Raw genomic sequence first — 23,496 nt, 5'->3', positions numbered from 1 at the left:
GTTTGCAAAAAATGCCATATTTCCTTACTTATATTTCTATACTTTAGGTTTAATGTAAGTCAATGGAACCAGAATTTTTTTCAATCCAAGTCAATTTAGCTCATTTTTTGTAGTCCAATCATCTTGAAATTTACACACAATGTAAAGGGTAACAGGTGCTTTCAAATTGTGTCACAAACTGAAAAACAACAAAATTGGAGAAACAAGCTTTTCTTCTGACAGCAGCGATATTTAAGAGCGTATTCTGTAGAGGATGTAAATTTTTTACTTAGATAATTAACAAAAAAAGGTCATTAGACCAGCAACATTCAAAATTTTGCATACACCTGTGTATGATAAAAAGGCACAAGGTAGGTATAAAGTAAATGTGCTTAATAAACTAGCAACTTGGTGTATGAGTGAAAGAGAGAGAGAGAGAGAGAGAGAGAGAGAGAGAGAGAGTCAGTCAGTCTTGGCTCAAGCCAGAAAGTGTCTCTTCTGTTAAGTGGTGGACAAAAAGCCATGTGTGTCTAAGTAAGAGAGAATCTCTGAGCTTCATTTCTCTTCTCACACACGTCATACCGTTTCATCCTCGTAACATCTCCGTCTTTCCAGCTAAAGCAAAGCGGCAGGCGATGCCACCGAATCTGTGACTGAGGTGCGAAAATGTCCTTTTGCTCATCTGTGGGAAAAGAAAAGGCCACATACACAAACCACCGTCTCTCACATACACAGTCTTTCCTCCCCCTCGCTCTCTCTCTGTACTGCCGTCTCTCTAGTTGTGGTTCTGGTGGGGTTTGTGGTTCTGGTCCTGGCCGTGGTTCTGAGACGTGGGCAGCAGGTGGGTCACATGACCGATGCCTTTGGTCACGCCCTCTCGGAACAGCAGCTTGGCTCCGACACGCAGGTACTCCGGGTGCTTCATGAAGCGGAAACACACCACGGCCCTCTCGCCCGTCCGCAGCTCCTCCTGTTAGGCACAAATACACAAAAAGGCTCACAAGATTGAAAAATATTACTATAAGCTGTTGATTTGCTATACATTCAGTTTCCATCCATCCATCCATCCATCTTCTAAGCCGCTTCTCCGTCAGGGTCGCGGGGGGATGCTGGAGCCTATCCCAGCAGTCATCGGGCAGAAGGCAGGATACACCCTGGACAGGTCGCCAGTCCATCGCAGGGCAGACAGACAGACACAATCACTCACACACTCACACCTAGGGGCAATTTAGCACGTCCAATCAGCCTGACTGCATGTCTTTGGACTGTGGGAGGAAACCGGAGAACCCGGAGGAAACCCACACAGACACGGGGAGAACATGCAAACTCCACACAGACAGGACCCCAATCACCCGGCCGGGGAATCGAACCCAGGCCCTCCTTGCTGTGAGGCAACAGCGCTACCATTGCACCACCGTGACGCCCCCTACATTCAGTTTACATTGCAGAATTATTCATAATTAAATCCATAATTGTACTGCTACATGTTACGATTACATAAAGCTTCATTTGTACCGACAGGTTTGCCTTTTTCATTTTGCTTCAACGTGAAAAAATGAGAAAGCTGACAAAAAAGAAAGACGACGCCCAACAATGACTTTTCATCAAATCCAAATCATAATATATTATCTGGGTCATTCTACAGAAACCTCCATTTTTGTGTCCATAATGATTACAGATATATTACACTTGAAAAACATGTTCGGTTTACAGGCAATTTATATTTAAAGAAGAAAACAATGTTTTCCACCAACGAGCTCATCCTCACAGTCATGTGTAAAGGGAGAGGTCCATATTTAGAGGTAAAAAATTGTTTTTTTGGCCATTTTAACTGCAATAATTTACACTATGAAATATATAATTTACATGACAAAGAAAACAAATGACACAAATATAAAATATATAATGAAAGTTGTGGTCCCAGGTGTCGCTGCACAACGAAAAAATCTCTTAAAATAAAAGTCACACTGATGACGTCATTTGACTTCCATTGACCTGTTTTCTGAGGATCTATGAAGAAAAGCTCTTGGTGAGTCCACTGTGTCTTTCAGTTCTCAGATATTTTCTCATTCAGCTCATGATCTCATATGAAGCTTTTAGATGAAGTCACTGGTGTGACTGACTTTATTCTGAAGTAATTGTGAAAAAGTAGAAACACAAATGGATTAAATGACATATTTTAGTTGATGTTCCATGACTGACATTGCATAGCAGCTGATTTGTAAAATGCATTTTTCATTAAAAATGTCTCTGGTGTTACCTTAATTATGTGTAACACCGATGACGATCAGTGACACCAGTGACTCCTAAGGACAGATTAAAAAAAAGTGGACGTTTCTGTAGAACGACCCATTTTCTGATCTATTTAAACACAAACTTAGTACAGATTTAAGATTTAGAATCCACGCTTTTTTCTTCTTTTCTCTATGAAACACGAGTAAAGAAAACAATATAAAATTACAAAATCGCTGCTGTCAGAACAAAACCTTGCATCTCCAAAATGATCATTTTACAAGCAAGAGAAACAAAAAACATGCTTTACTTTGAATGTAAGTCAATGGAACCAGACTTTTTCCTACATAATTTTGTGCCATTTCTTTTGGTCCATTCTTCATGAAATTCACACACAACGTAAAGGCCAACAAGTATTTTCAATTTTTTTCCAAAACTGAAAAACAACACAAACAACGTCTCAGAATCGTCCACCTCTCCCCTCCAGATAACTGGTCGCAGTTCTAACTGTAACTAAAAATCCTCACATTTCTTACATAGTTTGTTAGTGAACAGGTGAGACAGAATGAGCCGAAAAATGCACCTTCCCCAGTAGGCACTCCACCGTGGCCGTCTGCCGGACATTGCCCACGTGCACCGTGACCTGGAAGCCACGGCGGAATGTCTTGGCGTGGAAGAGCAGGACGATGGCTGCCTCAAACTGCCAGCAGATGGTGGGGTTCATCTTCGGACTGACCATCACCATACCCTAATGCCCAAACACAAACATCAGGCTTATGTTAGCTACATCTTCTTGTTCTGTAACATGTTTTATCAGAATTGGTAAGTTATAAAAGTTATATGAACAGCTAGTACAGCAAAAAGAAGAAAAACAGTTAAATGGGGTGAATGGACCTGGTTTATGGCAATATTGACTTAAAGGAAGTCGGATTTAGCCACAGATCAACTGCTGCTAACAACTAGTAGCTACGGTAAGCTCAGTACAGACTGAGCCGTGTTCACCTGTAGAGATCAAGAATTAGCTATAATAAATGGGACTGAGACACATTTGACCTATAGATAGTGACATTTAGCTATTATAAGTGGGACTGAGGCACATCTGGCCTGTAGGTAGCAACAGTCAGCTATAGTAAGTAGGACTGAGGCACATCTGGCCTGTAGGTAGCAACAGTCAGCTATAGTAAGTGGGACTGAGGCACATCTGACCTGTAGGTAGCAACAGTCAGCTATAGTAAGTAGGACTGAGGCACATCTGGCCTGTAGGTAGCAACAGTCAGCTATAGTAAGTGGGACTGAGGCACATCTGGCCTGTAGGTAGCAACAGTCAGCTATAGTAAGTAGGACTGAGGCACATCTGGCCTGTAGGTAGCAACAGTCAGCTATAGTAAGTGGGACTGAGGCACATCTGGCCTGTAGCTAGCAACAGTCAGCTATAGTAAGTGGGACTGAGGCACATCTGGCCTGTAGCTAGCAACAGTCAGCTATAGTAAGTGGCACTGAGGCACATCTGGCCTGTAGGTAGCAACAGTCAGTTATAGTAAGTGGGACTAAGGCACATCTGGCCTGTAGGTAGCAACAGTCAGCTATAATAAGTGGGACTGAGGCACATCTGGCCTGTAGGTAGCAACAGTCAGCTATAGTAAGTGGGACTGAGGCACATCTGGCCTGTAGCTAGCAACAGTCAGCTATAGTAAGGGGGACTGAGGCACATCTGGCCTGTAGGTAGCAACAGTCAGCTATAATAAGTGGGACTGAGGCACATCTGGCCTGTAGGTAGCAACAGTCAGCTATAGTAAGTGGGACTGAGGAACATCTGGCCTGTAGGTCGCAACAGTCAGCTATAATAAGTGGGACTGAGGCACATCTGGCCTGTAGGTCGCAACAGTCAGCTATAATAAGTGGGACTGAGGCACATCTGGCCTGTAGGTAGCAACAGTCAGCTATAGTAAGTGGGACTGAGGCACATCTGGCCTGTAGGTAGCAACAGTCAGCTATAATAAGTGGGACTGAGGCACATCTGGCCTGTAGGTAGCAACAGTCAGCTATAGTAAGTGGGACTGAGGCACATCTGGCCTGTAGCTAGCAACAGTCAGCTATAGTAAGGGGGACTGAGGCACATCTGGCCTGTAGGTAGCAACAGTCAGCTATAATAAGTGGGACTGAGGCACATCTGGCCTGTAGGTCGCAACAGTCAGCTATAGTAAGTGGGACTGAGGCACATCTGGCCTGTAGCTAGCAACAGTCAGCTATAGTAAGTGGGACTGAGGCACATCTGGCCTGTAGGTAGCAACAGTCAGCTATAATAAGTGGGACTGAGGCACATCTGGCCTGTAGGTAGCAACAGTCAGCTATAGTAAGTGGGACTGAGGCACATCTGGCCTGTAGCTAGCAACAGTCAGCTATAGTAAGGGGGACTGAGGCACATCTGGCCTGTAGGTAGCAACAGTCAGCTATAATAAGTGGGACTGAGGCACATCTGGCCTGTAGGTCGCAACAGTCAGCTATAGTAAGTGGGACTGAGGCACATCTGGTCAAAGGACGCTGTTGGCTGGATACTTTTGGTTGGTGGACTATTCTCAATCCAGCAGTGACACTGAGGTGTTTAAAAACTCCAGCACCACTGCTGTTGTCTGATCCACTCAGACCAGCACAACACACACTAACACACCACCACCACCACGTTAGTGTTACTGCAGTGCTGAGAATGATCCACCACCCAAATAGTACCTGCTCTGTGAGGGTCCATGGGGGTCCTGACCACTGAAGAACAGGGTAACAGAGTATCAGAGAAACAGATGGACTACAGTCTGTAACTGTAGAACTACAGAGTGCAGCTATACAGTAAGTGGAGCTGATAAAATGGACAATGAGCGTAGAAACAACAAGGTGGTCATGATGTTATGCCTGATCGGTGTATCATTATTTGCATGTAGGACTCACCTTGCGTAGCAGCGAGCGATCAAAGTTGCCCAATGCGAGTGTCGCGGCCTGTCCGGCTCTGAGCACGCGGCAGGCCGAGCGGTTCCTCTGCATGCTGCACACCTTCAACCGCAGAAACTTCCCCTCGTCTGTGGGGCCGACCACAAGACGGTCCCCCTCACGACATACACCACTAAACATACAAAGAATGCATCAACATCATGCAGAAATGCAGCCGATACTGCCTGGCAGAGCCAGTCACTGATCTGTTTATTTATTCTAATATGATTACATTAGTGAGATCAGCGAGGTGATGACGAAGTTAAGACAAGATTAGGGGCAGTGTATTAGAGGAAGGGGAGGGAGATTAAGAACAGTGTGATAGTGGTCTGTTAGATTAGATTGAGATGGGCTAACCAGGGCAGTGGGTCATGGAGTGATGTAGGTTGTAGACTCACCTGTAGAGGGTTCCTCCAACCACTGTTCCTACGTCTGGCACGCTGTAGATCTCATCAACCTGCAAAACCGATCATAATCACTTCTGTATAATTATAATTTAGATATAAACAAAGCGGTTTGACGTGAAATGCTGGGTTCTAGAGAAGCATATCGAGTTCACAGTGGTGGTGATAGGAACCAGACGTCTGAAGAGCTGAACAGCTCTCAAAGCCACACACAATGATAACAACCATGCTGAGATCATTTTAAGATAGTTTTGTTCAATTCAATTCAATGCTGAGGGATACACATGAATGATAGGTCATAAAATGCTTATATTTGTGTTGACCCCTGGTTCCTATCACCACCACTGTAAAGACATCTAATTTTAACGTGAGTTTCTTTGTTTGTGTATATTTGTATGTATGTGTCTGTATTCGTGGGCATACCTGGAACTCTGTGAGCTGCTGCATGAGCTCCTCCTGCTCCTTGCTGTTGCTGAGTGGAGGCAGGATGTTGAAGAAGACCTTCAGCAGGTCCAGGTTCTCCCCAGACACACTGGATAGTGTGAAGATGGGAGTGATGCTGCAGAGAAAGCGGATGACAAAAACGATGATAAGTTTTGTTGTGCTGTTGTTTTTTAAAGGTATGATTAGAAAAGAGGCCAAGAAATTAAATTAGTCCGACCAACAGGTGAAAATCCTGCATAATGTAATACTTATGATATAAAGTCATTAAGAGTGATTTTGTGTGAAATGGTTAATTGTAGAGAAACTTCTTTATAGTCGTGGTGATAGGAACCTGGATATACACTATATTGCCAAATGTATTCGCTCGTCTGGCTTCAAACACATATGAACTTGAGTGACATCCCATTCTTAATCCATAGGGTTTAATATGATGTTGGCCCACCCTTTGCAGCTATAACAGGTTCAACTCTTCTGGGAAGGCTTTCCACAAGGTTAGGAGTGTGTTTATGGGAATTTTTGACCGTTCTTCCAGAAGTACCTGTGTGAGGTCAGACACTGATGTTGGACGAGAAGGCCTGGCTCACAGTCTCCACTCTAATTCATCCCAAAGGTGTTCTATCGGATTAAGGTCAGGACTCTGTGCAGGCCAGTCAAGTTCTTCCACACCAAACTCGCTCATCCATGTCTTAATGGACCTGCTTTGTGCACTGGTGTGCAGTCATGTTGGAACAGGAAGGGGCCGTCCCCAAACTGTTCCCACAAAGTTGGGAGCATGAAATTGTCCAAAATCTCTTGGTGCTGAAGCTTTAAGAGTTCCTGTCACTGGAACTAAGAGGCCGAGCCCAACTCCTGAAAAACAACCCCACACCATAATCCCCACATGCTGTTCTTGAGCATCTGAAGGCCACATGAAGTTTGGAGGTCTGTAGTGACTGACTCTGCAGAAAGCTGGTGACCTCTGCGCACTATGCCCCTCAGCATCCGTCAATTTACGTGGTCGACCACTTCGTGGCCGAGTTGCTGTCGTTCCCAATTCGCTTCCACTGTGTTATAATCCCACTGACAGTGGACTGTGGAATATTTAGTAGTGAGGAAATTTCACGACTGGACTTGCTGCACAGGTGGCGTCCGATCACGGTACCACGCTGGAATTCACTGAGCTCCTGAGAGCGACCCATTCTTTCACTAATGTCTGTAGAAGCAGTCTGCAGGCCTAGGGGCTCGGCTTTATACACCTGTGGTCACGGAAATGATTGGAACACCTGAGTTCAATGATTTGGATGGTGAGTGAATAATTCTGGCAATATACTGTATAAGTATATCTTTTTTCACTATCCAAAACTACTGGTGAACCTACATGAGCTTTTATATGTAATGTAGAAGATGGTAAAACAGTGGTACAAGTTTTCTTGGGGACTACTTTGTCTTACAATGCTCTGTATATACCACTCTGCCATAAATGGCTTTAAATATATATATATTTATTGACTAACTTTGATCTCAAAGTGATTGCAAAACAATGTTTCAGGCCTCAGGCTGCACACAACCTTTTCATGTCTGTGTGGGAGCTTTAAGATGGCATTAAACCGTTCAGGCGTCTGGTTTTCATCACAACCACTGTGAATATTTCTGACTATTTTGCCTGCATATGGTTTTAAAATGCAACACTTTTTGTCAAACCGCTATGAATGACTTTGTCTACACTTTCAGAGCTTGATAATACAGAAATGCCTCTGAAACAAGTACAATTCCTTTTAAATCTATTTTAAAAGAAATCCAAGTATTTAGCACCACCATGTGGCAAAATTACAAAGTGCAGATTTAAAAGGACAAAGTTTTTTTTTTAAACATGTCTCGAATATTTACAATGTGTTTCACAAACATTTATACCCCCCCCCCCGCACAAAAGCTGTTACAGTAACAGCCCCCACCCACTCCAACACAATCACAGGCCCACTTTCTACCTTGCAGACTGAGCAAACTGCTGGGCGGCGGTTACAGCGTCATCAGGGCTGGTGACCAGCATGGGCACCTTGTTGCAGCCGGGCTGTTTGAGCACTCTCTCCAGTTGCCGGACAGTTTTCTCCACCGTCCCACTGCTGCACAAGTCCACTTTACTCACTACAATGAAGATGGGCACCTTCAGCGCCATGGCCAGGCCCAGGTGCTCCCGTGTGGTGCCCGCTGAGGAACAGGAGAAGACTTCCAGTAAAAACACAGAATGAGTATTTGTGCCATAAATATGGAGATCAGTCCTCCTTTATGAATAAGCACAGTGAAGCTGACAGTGAGTCATACTGACATCCAGTCAGTGCGACTTTAATGAAGACCTTTAAGCAGGTTGCGAGAAGTCGGGGTGATGGGTTTTTACAGAAGTGATTTGGGCTACAAATAGACTTTCTTATGCCGTTTCTGACACTGAAAGACAAACTGTCATCTATAAAAATGGACAAAAGTACTGCATAGCAAAAAAACATCACAAGAGTGGCAGCCGTGCTGAAGCTTGAATTTCGTCCATACTTATGTCCATTTCTTCAGGTAACAAAATGTCATACACAATGAAAATGTGCTGCTTTTATAGAGTTAGAAATCAGCTTGTTTCTGACAGTAAATTCCATCAAATAAATACAGTGATTTGGACAGACACTCACCGATGCCTGTGTTGGCTCCCACTACCAACATGGCAAAATCGGGGCAGTAGCTGGTCAGGCCAAAGATGGTGGTCTTCAGGTACTTATAGTGACCAGCCAGGTCAATAAAGGTGATCATTTTAGATGAACTCTCACAGATTTCCTCAGCCGTGCGGGACTCACTGTAGTTCACCACCTGGGAAATAACGAAAAAAACGACACAACTGGTCCACATGAGGCTTCTTAAGACAGTAACACAGATCATGAATGTACGGCTCACTATTTACTTACTTCGGCGTAGATCAAACACAGCTACGGGTTTACACACATTTCTTTGTCACATAATCAGACTAGCAACAGCCTTGTTAAGGTGGCAGACATTCAGCTCTTAATTATACAGATCAGGAGATTAGGACTTACTGTTCACCGAATTCTGTACAGGAAACGAAATAAAAATTCATACTAGCCAGTCACTGAATGCAGGTAACTAATGTAGTATAGCTGACTGATGCACATCATTTAAAAGGTTACTGATTTAACTGCTGAGCTATATTGCACTATATATATATGTATATATACACACTACATAACCGGTGCTTTATCTTATTATCCACTTGTTTCAATGAGCTATGAGTGACCACCGTGATTAACTGCGTCTACTGAGGGTCAGACAACTATCTAGCTCTCCGTATTTGTGGGCTCACCTCTCCTTTGCTGTTGAAGCCGAGGATTTCGAAGCTGATGCTGGAGGTGCGGCCGGTCTGAATCTCGTGAAGGTGCCTAAACAGGTTGAGTCTCGCTCGGCCACGCCCATTATCCAGCTCGCCCTGGGTCAGAACGCCCAGGAGAGTGGACTTCCCTGAGTCCACGTTGCCCAGCACGGCCACACGCAGGTCCAGAAACTACACACACGTGTGCAGAAAGAAAATTATGTGAACATAATTTAAAAAAAACGTTATGGATTCGGCCACACAGTGCACTGCACAAAAAGTAGATAGATAGTGGGCGTACATATTGACCAGTAACATGTCCATCCAAAGGTTGTTTTTTTTGGGGGGGGGGGGGGGGGTTAATGTATTCATGCATAAATTTTAGGGTTGTATTGATACCCATATGTATCAAAATCGATGCAAATACATTTAAACACAGTATCAGTATCAGTGGTGGGGACATTGATACTTCTGACCGACACACCCTGCTGAGAGAGGGAATGATAGAGAGTCATGAAAGGAACAGGCCTGTTTCTTAAAGCCTCAGCATTCCTCTTGCAAAATGAAATTCTCGAGGGTCAAAGCCAAAAGTTCCTTCGCAAGCTTACAAGGTTTCGTGTTGCCTGTCGCAGATGCTCTACTAACGTGAGTTCAGTAACTACTGGAAAAATATCACAGTTCTCACAACAAGTCCAGAATACTGCCACACTGTTAAAAATGAGAGGTCAGCTCAACATGATATAGTAACTGATTTTCCCCTAGCCAGGAATTCCATCACACAACCCTGCTGGACATCTTTCCTGTTAGGTACATGCTTACGGATGGCTGTGGCATCACCAGGGCTCAAACGCACAACTTCCTGTTGGGGTGACGCCTTAGTCCACTGCACTACTCAGGAACACATGAAGCAGCTCAGATTCTGCGTCTGCAAACGTTTAATACACTGGATGAATTATTTGTTGTTTTAACTTTAAAGCATGACATCATCTCAAGTAGTGCAGCTATATAATAACTCATCCCAACATCAGTAGGTTGTGAGTTTGAATCCCAGTAATGCCATAGCTGTCCATATCCAGAAAACCAAGAGGAGAACATGCCAACTGGGACTGTGTGATAGAAGGAGCGCCAGCTAGTGGGAAGACTAAAAAAGCACAAACGCCGTTTTATTTATTTAACTGAGATGCAGAGCTAGAAACAGTAGCTGAGATAATTTAGCTATGCAAAAACAACGAAATTAACAGAATTTCTTTATCTGTAAATTAGCAGTGGGGGACGTCAAAGGTACACAAGTTGTGATATCCATGAAATGAGACATAGAAACTCATCAAATACAACTTTATCTACGAACCAAAACAGTATTTTTGCAGGAAATGTTGTCATGTTGAGCATTTTTATTGCCAAAAGCATTTTCATTTCATTGCTTGCAGCTTGTGCAGACAGTGGGTAACCAATTATTATTGGTCAGGCCTAAATCTCTACATGCGCATCCATGTTGGATTTACATTGCTGATATCACACTTGTGTGAATGGATTAACACTTAAATCCGCTTATTAATCTTAAGGCTCAGTATTCAGTAAACGCTATTAAACTAAACTGTCACATAGACAAAGTAAAGAGAGTGACGTCACAGTCAAGATCCCACAGGCAGGACTGTAAGATTTAAATCAGTTCAGCAATGAAATTCAGATAATGAAGCACAGATAATCCTGTCTCACCTGCTGGTCATCGGGAACTTTCCGCACGAGGACCTCGGCTATTTTCCGACGGGATCGGTCCAGCTCGTAGTCCACCTCCCTCTCTCTCAAGAGCGTGATGTCAGCACCGACCCTGCATGCAGTCACACCAACAGATCTCATTATATCAGTGTTTAATTCTGTGAAACGCTACCCATAGCACCGCACAGCTTTACCTAGGGGTGGGCGATATGATATTTTATTGTTATCGTGATACATTCTGTTATCGTGATAGACGATATGCTTCGACGGTGCTTAAAAACACTGATCCACTGCATGCTTGATTAAAAATGAGGGCATAATTAGTCCCGTTTAACTGGTTTTAATGCAATGCAAAATGTAAAATGTTGAATGAAAATCATTTTACCTAGAAATTTTGATGAGAGTGTTTCTAAGGCTATGTTCACATAGCAGGTAAAAGTGGCCCAAATCTGATTTTCTCACCAAATCAGCTCCTAAACTGACCCGCATACAAAAAACAACAGTGCTTCAATGTGGCTTATCCAGAGGTAAACAATTATATCTGCCAACAAGGGTTCAGCGTGACCTTCACCAGCATCACAGGAGCCATCATGAAGCTTTACTTACTTACAGCTGGGCTCATCACACTGAATGTGTTCAAGCTCGCCGGGAAAAGGGCGCGGTCACTTCTTTGGTTTGCTTCCTCAGATTCTTTAAACTTTGCTTTCAGACTTTTAACCATTATTTGCGCAGCAGCCTCAACCTCCTACAGCTGCCGGAGGGTTTTGGATGCATCTTCTCTTCTAAGCTTTTGTACAGAAACATCAGATAAATGTTTAAGTCTCGGCACCGCAAAAATGATGACGAATGTCGAGTTGCACTGACGTAAAAAATTCCGATCTGGCTGTTCAGACTGAGTCGCATTGCTGCAGATCGTATACGGATCAGATTTCAGTACCATATATGAAAGCGTCTCAAATCAGAACTGAAAAATTCAGATTCAGTGTGTTTTATGCTGTTTACACTAACACACAGACACACATCTGTGTCACATACGAAGAAAAAGATCGGAATTGGGCCACTTTTACCTGCTGTGTGAGTGCAGCCTAAATGTGGCACTACTACTGCATGGTATCTGTGTCAGAATATCATGATACATATTGTGTATTGGGAAAATGTCTAACTGTATTATGATACAATATTTTTGCCATATCGTCCAGAAGAGCTTGATCAGCTTTAAGCAACTGAAGAATACTTGAAAATGTGCTGTGGGTTGCCAGAAGCAGAATTATTAATCATTGCCTTAAATGACATGCTCTATGGCTACGTTCACATTACAAGCCTCAGGGCTCTAATCCAATTTTTCACTCAAATCTGATCTCTCTGACAGGATGGTTCACACTTGTATAGGTAAGTGGCTCAAATCCGTCATTAATGTGACGAACCGGCTCCTGAAATGACCTCATGAGCTCCTCCTACTCCGTAACGTCACGTGACTGAATCACTGCATCATCAGCACAAACTAACGAGCAGAACGAGCTTCGCTGAGAAGATCATTAACTCTGATCAGCTCTCAGCTTCATTATTAGAGCCAGACGGAGGAGAAAAAGGTGAGATGAGCTGCTTTTGCACCGTTTACAGGCTTTAACGTCTGTTCAGCGCTGCTGCCAGAGTAACACTGAATGACGGCGCACGCAGTGGAAAAAAGCACATGAATTCTGATCTGAACGTTCACATTAAGGTCGCATGGCCACGAATCGGATACGTATCCGATCCAGGACCACATATGAAAGTGGCTCAGGTCAGATTTGAAAAGATCAGATTTGTGTCCACACAGCCCTGAAAACATCAGATCTGAGTCACATCAGGGCTAAAAATGGATTGGTGCCACTTCAACCTGATAATGTGAACGCAGCCTAAAACACTTGGGGGGGGAAAAGGTCATACAATGTCAGAAACCACATCACTTGTATGTGGCTTATATGACTTTGTTCAAATAGCAAGTAAAAGTGGCCCAATTCCGTTCTTTTTCCTCATATGTAACACAGGTGTGTATCTGTGTGTCAGTGTGAACAGCAAAAAACACACTGAATCTGAATTTTTCAGTTCCGATTTGAGACACTTTCCTATGTGGTACTGAAATCTGATCCGTATCTGATCTGCGGCAACGTGACTGAGTACGAACAGCCAGATCGACTGTACATCACTCCAACTTGACATTTGTTGTAATTTCGCACTGTTGAGACTCATAAACGTTTATGTTTCTGTACCAAAAAATTAGACAGCACTTACCGCAACCGCTCCGTGTTCAAAGAGGTTTCGAAATGTAGCCCATGAGTCTACATAACAAGGCAAGAGCGTGATGATTTAGGCATATAGCCTGTTTTATACTAATTATCAAAGAATAAGTCTGTATTAATTGTTAGCTACATTGGCGTCGTAGCTTTGGTGCTTCCGATAAGGGCCGAAAGATTTGAGGAAAACATCTAATTGCGATTTTCCTGACTAATGTTACGACCGCAATTTAAATTGCAATTATTATCTATAAGGCACACTCTTAAAAAAGACGGTTCTTCAAGAACCACAAAGCACAAAAACACGTCCAAGTCTATATCTATCCTTATTTAGAGGTAAAACCAGCAGCCCTCAACCTAGGATAGAGATTAGATGTACCTTCAGCTTTTTATTCTCCCGTTCCTCCTTAAACAATGTAGCAGTTACACTCAGATGGAAGGGAAATTTGAATTAGAGGCTAACATCAGCCTCAAGAGATTAGCGTATCAAGTTCAGCGTGACAGTGTTAATCTGGTGCTGGCTTCACTTCACTTCACTTCACTTCACTTCACTTCACTTCTGTTTTTTGCATTACTGGTGTAGCAATTTTCATAAGCGAATCATGTGAAGACATGACAGGAACTGCACAAAACAGAAGTGGCACCGAGAAGGCAATAATGAAAATCTATGGAGGATGAGGACATATCCGAGCAGGTGGGCAGTGAGAAATGCTGATCTTGGCTCACCCAGTAAGTATTAGTTTGTAGCCAGAGGTCTTTAATTAAAATTCAGTAAGGTCCAGTTAGAGGAAAGTTCCTCAAGAGAAGGTCCAGAACATCATAATGTCTAACTTGCATTATGATTCAGTGCAATATACTAGTAGATATATCAACATCTCAGGCAGTCAACAACTGAATGCCAGTTCAGTCAGATTTCAACAATATTTGTCAGTTTTCTATATTTAGAGCGCAACATGTAAAATAACTTCCCACTGATTCACTTTCTTCTCCAAGCTTAACAGTCCCTCTGCTGTGTGAGCATCACTCACTCCAGTCTCAGTGCTCATCTTAATGCACAGATATGATTGGCTGAGTAGCCATTTACAGTGATATTTACAGTGCATGCGATTGGTCTGTGAGTCTCCGGGCCGCTAAACCGGCACCATAAAGGCTATGAATAATTCTCTATAGTTTATGGGTTGCAGGTCCAGATCCGCATAGGACAGCGTCTGGGTCTGGACTCGGACCGCGGTCCGCATATTAGTGACCTTAGTGAATGTAGGCCGACAGACCTACTGGAAGATACCTGTTTAACATGGACTATTTAGCTAGTTTATAGTAATAGTATTTAATACCGGCCAACTGTGTGCAACTTAGTGAAGTGCTGATGTTCAAACTATATCAAATACATAAAGGTTAACAATAAGGAACAGACACTGAGCTATTGCACTGGAATGACTACTGAACTGTTTGATTTAGGAGCAAAAACTGCTGATGCTCCACTCCACTCATATATTCTTTAAGCTGGAAATGAATAACCATCAAACAGGTACACTCACTGCTTGATATCATCTATCGCCCCCATCTATCTACCATGATTAGTGTAATATTGAAGGAATACTGCGTCAAGTTTCAACCTAATCTCCATCTGTACAGTCAGTTACCACTGACCATTTGAACTTGCCTCTATACTGAAAACCCACTGACTGGAAACACACTCCTAACAGAAGCTAATGGGCAAGTGCTGACGGAACTATAACGTCATGTGATCACTGTGCTATACAGATGCAGCAGATAAAGATTAGGCTGAAGTCTCTATATGAGTTGACAGTCGTAAAACAGATGAACTGGACTGATGTGTGGCCATACTTCTCAGCCATCCTTCGCAGGGTCTTCAGCGAGGCCTTCATGTCCTCCTCGGTGAGTCCCACCATCAGGCCGTTGTCCTCCACCCCGATCTGATAGACCGCCTCCCCACGACCCTCCTGCAGACGCCACTTCAGCTGCGTGGCCAGATGCTCGAACCTGTACTGCGTTGGGTTCACCAGCTTCAACTGAAGACAAAACAAACAGACGTGCATTTGTGTGCATTCAGAATTTCAGTGCTACTGTTTACTGACCAAAAGGCTGGATTCAGTGATATACAACCAGTTTTGTTGCATGTACATGTATGCAATGTGGAGCAATAAGAGTCCTTGGGCAAGACTCCTAACACTACCTTCACCTGCCTATGTACAATGATCGAATTGTACGTCGCTCTGGATGAGAACGTCAGCCAAATGCTGTAAATGTACAATGACTCTAATATGTCGCTTGCGCTCCACAACATCATCACAAGTGTAGGAAGCTGAAGAACTCTTAGGTTTAGAATAATGAGGTGAAATAGATGATTAAGTCACTAAGAAAGCTTTGAGAATTAAACTATAATGCAGTGTTTTGTTTTTGATTGACAGTCTCATCAATAATGGTGATCTAACCTCATGGCATATAGCCTGACCAATGTTATAGATTACATATATAATATATATATATATATATATATATATATATATATATATATATATTACAGCATATTACATCTAATTTAATATCATCTTCTCAAAAGAAACAGTATCTAGTTTACTGTAATATGCTGTATATTATTACTGAGTAGTATAACAAGATGTAACCATACCTTGTACTCAATGTTGCCCTCCTCCGCCTGAAACAGATGAAAGGTGTCATTAAAAAATAATAAGTCATGCGCACACATTACTAAATTTACATGCAAAGATTACCATTAATCAAAACAAATTAATTCATCGTTTGTGCGTTGTGCTGGTCTGAGTGGATCAGACGCAGCAGTGCTGCTGGAGTTTTTAAACACCTCAGTGTCGCTGCTGGACTGAGAATAGTCCACCAACCAAAAATATCCAGCCAACAGCGTCCTTTGACCACTGATGAAGGACTAGAGGATGACCAGCACAAATTGAGCAGCAGCAGATGAGCTGTCATCTCTGACTTTACATCTACAGGGTGGACTGATGTGGTAAGAGTGTCTAATAGAGTGGACAGTGAGTGGACACAGTGTTTAAAGACTCCAGAAGTACTGCTGTGTCTGATCCACTCATACCAGGACAACACACCACCACCACGTCAGTGTTACTGCAGACCCCCATGGCCCTGACCACTGAAGAACAGGGTAAAAGGGGGTAACAGAGTATCAGAGAAACAGATGGACTACAGTCTGTAACTGTAGAACTACAAAGTGCAGCTATACAGTAAGTGGAGCTGATAAGATGGACAATGAGCGTCGAAACAAGGAGGTGGTCATGATGTTATGCCTGATCGGTGTATGTAGAGAATTATGAATGCTGTAAAATGAATAAGTACAGACATTTCTGCGCAGTAGCCCAGTGTTTCCTAAACGCTTGATTGATCTGATTATTAAAGGATTATTAGGCTGCATGTAAACCGAAACTTTGCCCACTCTCTTAAAACTCCATATTTAAGTACACTGGAACTAAACGTACTACAAATATGACTACTAAAAATAAATGTTCATCATCATATCGCTGCTGTCGGAACAAAACCTTGCATCTCCATAATAGCAACTTTACAGGAGAAGGAAAAAACACACTTTCCTTTAATGTAAGTCAATGGAACCAGACTTCTTGTCCAAGTAATTTTGGACCATTTCCTTTGGTCCATTGTTCATGAAGTTCACATACAATGTAAAAGGCCACAGCTATTTTCAAATTATGTGAAAAAATGAAAAACGAATCGAAAATGGAAATACAAGCTCCGGCAGCAGCGAGTAGAAGCTTCAGAGAGCAAAGTCCGTACCAATCCTGGACTTTAAGGACTCCTGGACCGCACGTTCTACTGTTTCTTCTGCTGACACTCTCGTTTTAATCTAATAAAGAGGTTAAAATGAAACTGTGGTAAAAAATCAGACTTTGCTTCTTCGGTTTAGAACTGGAGCTACAAAGCTAACATTGCTAACAAACACTAGAACTCAATAGTCACCCAAATAGCCCAAATCCTTTCTGTTAAAAAAATACATCCCCAAATTTCTCTCAAACCTTGTTCAAGTCTCGATTAAGGTCGTGCTGATGTGCTTTAGAGCACAGTACGCCTTACTGTGAGCTATAAGAACGAACAAAACGTCAAAACGTCTGATCTTGGATCAGATTCCTGTATTTATGGCAGTCATTGTCGCAATTTCTGGTTCTAGATCAGCGCTCTCACGCCTGAGGTGGTTTCTGAGTACAAACCCTGTTGTCTTAATTCACTGCATGAAATTTTGTTTATTTTACAGTTCACAGTAAATCATATTATGTCCTAAACCACATCAAGTCCCTTCAACCCAAATGAAGACCTGGGGTTAAAACAACTTTTGGTAATGTTTGGTTTTTTTAACTTAAGCTTTTTAGGTGACAACTGGGTTCTAGTGTTCGTTAGCACTGATAGCATCACCACTCCAGTTCAAAACTGAGGAAGCAAAATTTGGAATCCAGACATGTTTGGCCAATTTACTACATCTGAAGTGAGTGGAAAACTGTGTACATCTGATTTTTCACTGAACTATCCCTTTAAAGACGAGTTGCCTCAGGCGTGTAAAGGCAGAAGGAATGTTAAAATGAGTCGTTTGGGGTGACTGAACGAGTGAGATGGCAAATCCTTGGTGAAATACAACACTCGAAACCCCTCCAGCTACAGAATCAAACATCAAACACACAGATATGTACGTGTACATCATGCATCTATAGGCCTGGCTGCACTTTTGGGTGACTCTAAAGGAGTCAATGCCTCGAAAGATGGGAAAAAAGCTGAGCAAGCTCTGAACTGCTGAGCTGACAGGAACACAGGCTGACAGCCTGTTATTAGCCAGCAAGCCTAGCCTGCTGAAGATGCCGCCGCAGGTTGCGAAGCAGCTATTCTGTTGTCTCAGAATGTGACAGTGTAACGTTACCAGCCTGGTGCCGACACAACAGCTGTGGACATGCAGCCACATGATGGTCAGTAGGACGTGTCCAAAAGTCCAGACAGGTCCATTTGATAAATTCTAATATTTTAAGGTGCAACCACTGCTGACAAATGCAGCCTGTATAGTCTCCATAGAAAAGCGCGAATGGAATGGGATGCAGGAGCCTTAGGCCATGCCCAATGCCAAGTGTACGCCAGAGGGGTGTAAAGCTCCCCAGCACTGGTCTGTAGAGCAGTGGAACCTGCGCTCTTCTCAGTAATGGAGCTCCATCCAAACACCTTTGGGATGAGCCAGAGTTTTATGATATTTTGTGGTTACTGTAATAAATTTCACTACAATATGCTTTGCTTGGCTTTAATGAAGTGCAGCTTGTTAAACATGCAACAAAAATCATTGTAGTTGTAGGTTTTTTACTGTTATGACTCTTTAGATGCGGTTCTAATTTGTCCGTTCCAGCTTATTAAATCACGAACGAAATACCGTGATTTATCACTTATCATGAGAGAGTATCGTGATAATATTTCTGCCACATCGATCCCTATTTATAGTGACCTGACCTCGCTAATGCTCTGGTAACTGGACGCAATCGATGCCGTTTCATGGCTAAGATGTAAACAAAGTCTTTCAGAGTGCGTTAATGTGAAACGTGGCGTTTTACAGAAACCTGATGGCACAGATTTACTCACTATCTAGGCTAAAACTGTGTGTCAAACATCAGTGAATTCATAAGTATTTGATGAGGGGGCTTTTAGAGGCAGACGTCTGGTTCCTATCACCACCGCTGTGAACAGCCCTGTCTCATAGTTTCTCTAGAACGTAGCATTGTTTACATTTCAGCCATTTCAAGGGGAAATCCACCAATTTAGCAAAATGACTTAATCGTTCAATAGTTTAGATGTAAACGAAATCATTCAGAGTGGCTCGGTGTGAAACGCACCCTTCTAGAGAAATTGATCAGGTGAAAATTGATCACCATTATAGTACCGGGAAGCATTTAATGGCTCTAAAAGCTGCGTCCCGCTAAGTTATTACACAAAGCAGGTATCAATGCGCAGCTCCATACCTGAGACTCTGTTTTGTGATAGTTTTGTTATAAAGTTTTGGCCTAAAACGTATTTTTGGTATAAATTCATACCAAATTAACACAGAAAACGCTGGTGTTGTATCCGATTCAGCTCCCCTTCATAATCTTGTTCCGCTTGACAAAGCAGGTCCTCGGGCGGCGCATTCACCGGACACGCCAAGCAACACTGGAACTCCAGAAGGCGGAAAGATTGAAAATAGGTTTGTACGCCAGCTGTGCTTATCCAGTCGACCACGAACTACGTCCACGAAAAGAATGTCACGGTACGATTGTTTACCTTTTACTCCAACTGGAAATAACATTTATCACGGAATCTCAATTACGCCGTGTTACGTCGGGTGAATCTATATTGGGAATTGGGTGAAAACACCACCTTTTTTTAGCCTTTTTGCTTTCCATAGCTCCACTGTTGCTTGGCGTGGTTCAGTGAACGCGCCACACCCGAGGTCCTCTAAAGGAACGTGAACCTGAGGGGGAACTGATTCGGATGTAACACCAGCGCCGAATGGAAATTGACAGTGTCAACAACAAACTAATTGCTACACTGTGATCTATCGCAGCTCCTCTGAAGAATAGCGTTACTCACGTTTTGCTGACCGTGTGACGCGACGCCGCCAACCCAAACAGCACAAACGTGCAGGGCGGGGAGGTACATGCAGGAAAAATAGCACTCAAAACAAATATTTCACCACAAACAGCGCGACATATAAAACCTTATAAGACACAAGTTCACTGGTCATTTTTAATAGCAGAGAAAACGGTGATATCTGTGGTGTAGACACACGGACGTCTGGTTCCTACTACTACAATGGGGAACAATTGTGGCTCGGTAAATTTCTCAAGAAAGGCGCGTTTCACACCCAACCACTCTCAATGGGTTTGTTTACATCTGAACGGTTGCGTAAATTTGTGAAATCGGTTCCCTTTAATTGAGCAGAAAAATCGAGAATACTGGTGGAACTGCCCTTTAAGTGATCAATGAAACGTGCGCATCTCATTGGCTGCTATGGCTAAAGGTACTTTGGTTCCAAGATAAGGAACAGCTTCACAGGAATGACCTGGTACCATTCCTCAAAGGGCAAGTTCACCGTTTCTCTAGACTTTTTTTTTAATCGTGGTTTCTAATCATACGCAGCTCAAACCCGCCAATTCTGAATTAGTACGTTTCTCGAGCTTCACATCAAACCACTCTGACTGAGCTTGTTTATATATAAATACATTTTAAAAAATCGACGAAATTCCCCTTTAAACGAGCGATTTATGTAATAAATAACTTTTTTCTATAAAACGGGTCCTTATAGTGGAGCCTGTGCCTTGGGAGAGAGTTTGGGTCGACATGCCTCTACATACACCTCTACTGCTTACTTCATTCCCCATATGAAATATTCCTAAATAACAAGAATAACAAATAAATAATATCCAATCTTACTCAGTTTTTCTTTTAATTCCAGAGTGACCGTTTCTAAAAACATGAAATAGTTAAAAACATCAATAGTTTAGCACTTCATTAGCATGAAAATACACATTGGAACGCATTAATGCCTTTAAGGGCTTTATTACACCGCAGCAACCTTTATTTTAACCTTTAATATGGAAGCCCGTTTCCAGCACTGGAGAAAAATAGATCTGCATTCATGTGAGAGCATCTCATTTCTATGACCTGCTATCTCATAATCATGACTTAACGTCTCATAGTCATGAGTTTCTCAAAATTATGACTTAACATCTCGTAATATTTATTTACTATCTTTTAAAAATGAGACATTTTCACAATTATGAGAATGTAAGGCATAATTATGAGATGCTAAGTCAATTAAGAGACAATAAGTCGTAACTACGCAATTGTACGTCGTAATTATGACATAGTAAGTCATAAGGATGAGATACTAAGTCATAACTATGACTTACTAAGGCGCTACGAGACCGAATCTCATTACTGAGATACTAAATCATATTTATGAGACTGCATCTCATTCTTATGAAATCCTAAGTCAAAATTGTGAGATGCTAGTAAGTCACAGCAATGAGAGTAAGTCGTTATCATGACATACTAAGTCCTAATTATTAAGATAATCCTTTATTAGTCCCACAATTGTCAACAATGGGGAATTAGATATTTAAGTCATAATTGAGATTGAACCTCATTATTGAGACACTAAGTCGTAATAAGATACTAAGTCATAATTATGAGATATTTAAGTCATAACTGAGATTGAACCTCATTATTATGACACAGTAGGTCGTATTAAGATACTAAGTCATAATTATGAGATATTTAAGTCATAACTGAGATTGAACCTCATTATTATGAGACCCTAAGTTATGCTTATGAGATGCTCAAATACACCTATGCTATATGAATCTCATTATTATGACATGCTAAGTCATAAATATGAGATATTTAAGTCATAACTGAGATTGAACCTCATTATTATGACACAGTAAGTCGTTATGAGATATTTAAGTCATAACTGAGATTGAACCTCATTATTACGACACAGCAAGTCGTTATGAGATACTAAGTCATAATTATGAGATATTTAAGTCATAATTGAGATTGAACCTCATTATTATCAGACACTAAGTTATACTTATGAGATGCTCAAATAAACCTATGCTATATGAATCTCATTATTATGACATGCTAAGTCATAATTATGAGATATTTAAGTCATAACTGAGATTGAACCTCATTATTACGACACAGTAAGTCGTTATGAGATACTAAGTCATAATTATGAGATATTTAAGTCATAACTGAGATTGAACCTCATTATTGAGACACTAAGTTATGCTTATGCGATGCTAAAACAAACTTATGCTATATGAATCTCATTATTATGACACAGTAAGTCGTTATGAGATACTAAGTCATAATTATGAGATATGAAGCCATATTTATGAAACTGACTGCAGTTAATGAGATACTGCGTCATAATTATGAGATAAAACATCATTATTATGAGATAGCAACTCATAATTATGAGTCATAATAATGAAAAACCTTCTGATTGTTATGATTGACTAAATGTCTGTATATTCTGTCCAGTGGTGGAAACGGGCTTTCGTACTAAAGTGACCAAACCTGGCTAAAGTTAGGTCAGTCAGGCTGCCTAGCAGCTATGCTAAGCTAGCTACGCTATCCGCTTCTCGTTAACCGCACACGGTGACGTCATCCTCTAACGGTAACGGTACCTCCGGCGGTAAAAACGGCGGCGGCTCGTTTGCTTTTTTGCCCCGTCGTCTTCTCCCCCTCCTCCCTCTTCTTCTGTGCTTTCGCTTCTCTCCATTATCCGAGCCGGAGCCAGAACCAGAACCAGACCCAGAGCCAGAGCCATGCCCCGGACGGGGGGAGGGTTTGTGTGCGGGCTCGACGCCTCGGCGCCCGACCACCTGCATAACGGCCGCCGCTGGCTTAGCTAACCAGGCAAAGAGCTGTCCTATCGCTCCCCGGTGAACGCGGAATAAAACCCCGAGTAAAAGCTGTGAGTGCGGCCTTTATGTTGCGAGCCTTTTCCGAGGAGCGAGCGACATTGGCGCAGCACGAAGCAGGCATCACAGCCGCTCTGGCTGCGGCTCCTCAGCCCGACACAGCCCGCCTCCCTCAGCAGTGGAGATCCGTGACGACACGTAGAGCTGGTGCTGGGAGTCGATCCCAAAAAGAATCGACTCCTCTATTCCCAGTGAGTCGACTCCAAAGCTTTCAGGTTTTCCTCACGCAGAGAGGACGATATTCTGTCATTATCTGAGCGATCCGTCCTTCCCCGCGTCACACATCGATAATCCAGCACTGTTTTACCTCAGACAACAGTGGAAAACAAAAAATGGCATATTTAGTTATATAACGAAACGCTATGAAACAGCCACGGCCAAAACTTCTACTAACCTGAAGATGTCAGGTGCTGTTTTGCCAGCGCCTGTTAGTTCATCTAGCTTTAGCTCTCCTAATCCTCTTGCTAAGATCATGAACAATTAATATTGCACTTCATCGAGATCATCGATCCTTGAAATCGACTCCTTCGATTGCAGTCACTTGGAATCAGAATCAGAGTCGACTCCGTGGTTTTTGGAATCGAAATTTTGTGCTCGGCTTTCTT

The 23,496-nt window shown here is 42.4% G+C and overlaps 1 protein-coding gene across 1 annotated transcript; it reads right to left on the bottom strand.

Annotated features, from left to right (window-relative positions):
• Positions 1 to 514: 514 nt before the first annotated feature.
• On the bottom strand, positions 515 to 23,034 carry gtpbp2b (GTP binding protein 2b). The gene is made up of 12 exons (XM_017713252.2): positions 22,595 to 23,034; positions 16,021 to 16,047; positions 15,216 to 15,400; positions 11,095 to 11,206; positions 9,373 to 9,570; positions 8,690 to 8,864; positions 8,003 to 8,222; positions 6,018 to 6,153; positions 5,589 to 5,647; positions 5,152 to 5,323; positions 2,795 to 2,959; positions 515 to 949 (listed from the first exon to the last, which is right to left on the bottom strand). The coding sequence occupies exons 1-12, from the start codon at positions 22,796 to 22,798 to the stop codon at positions 755 to 757; spliced, it is 1,848 nt and encodes a 615-aa protein (XP_017568741.2). The 5' UTR covers positions 22,799 to 23,034; the 3' UTR covers positions 515 to 754.
• Between the last annotated feature and the right edge of the window lie 462 nt (positions 23,035 to 23,496).

The sequence above is a fragment of the Pygocentrus nattereri genome, chromosome 25, assembly GCF_015220715.1.
Source record: "Pygocentrus nattereri isolate fPygNat1 chromosome 25, fPygNat1.pri, whole genome shotgun sequence".
NCBI lineage: Eukaryota > Metazoa > Chordata > Actinopteri > Characiformes > Serrasalmidae > Pygocentrus > Pygocentrus nattereri.
Note: the sequence above shows the minus strand (reverse complement) of the source record. Positions and strands in the feature narration are given on the sequence as shown.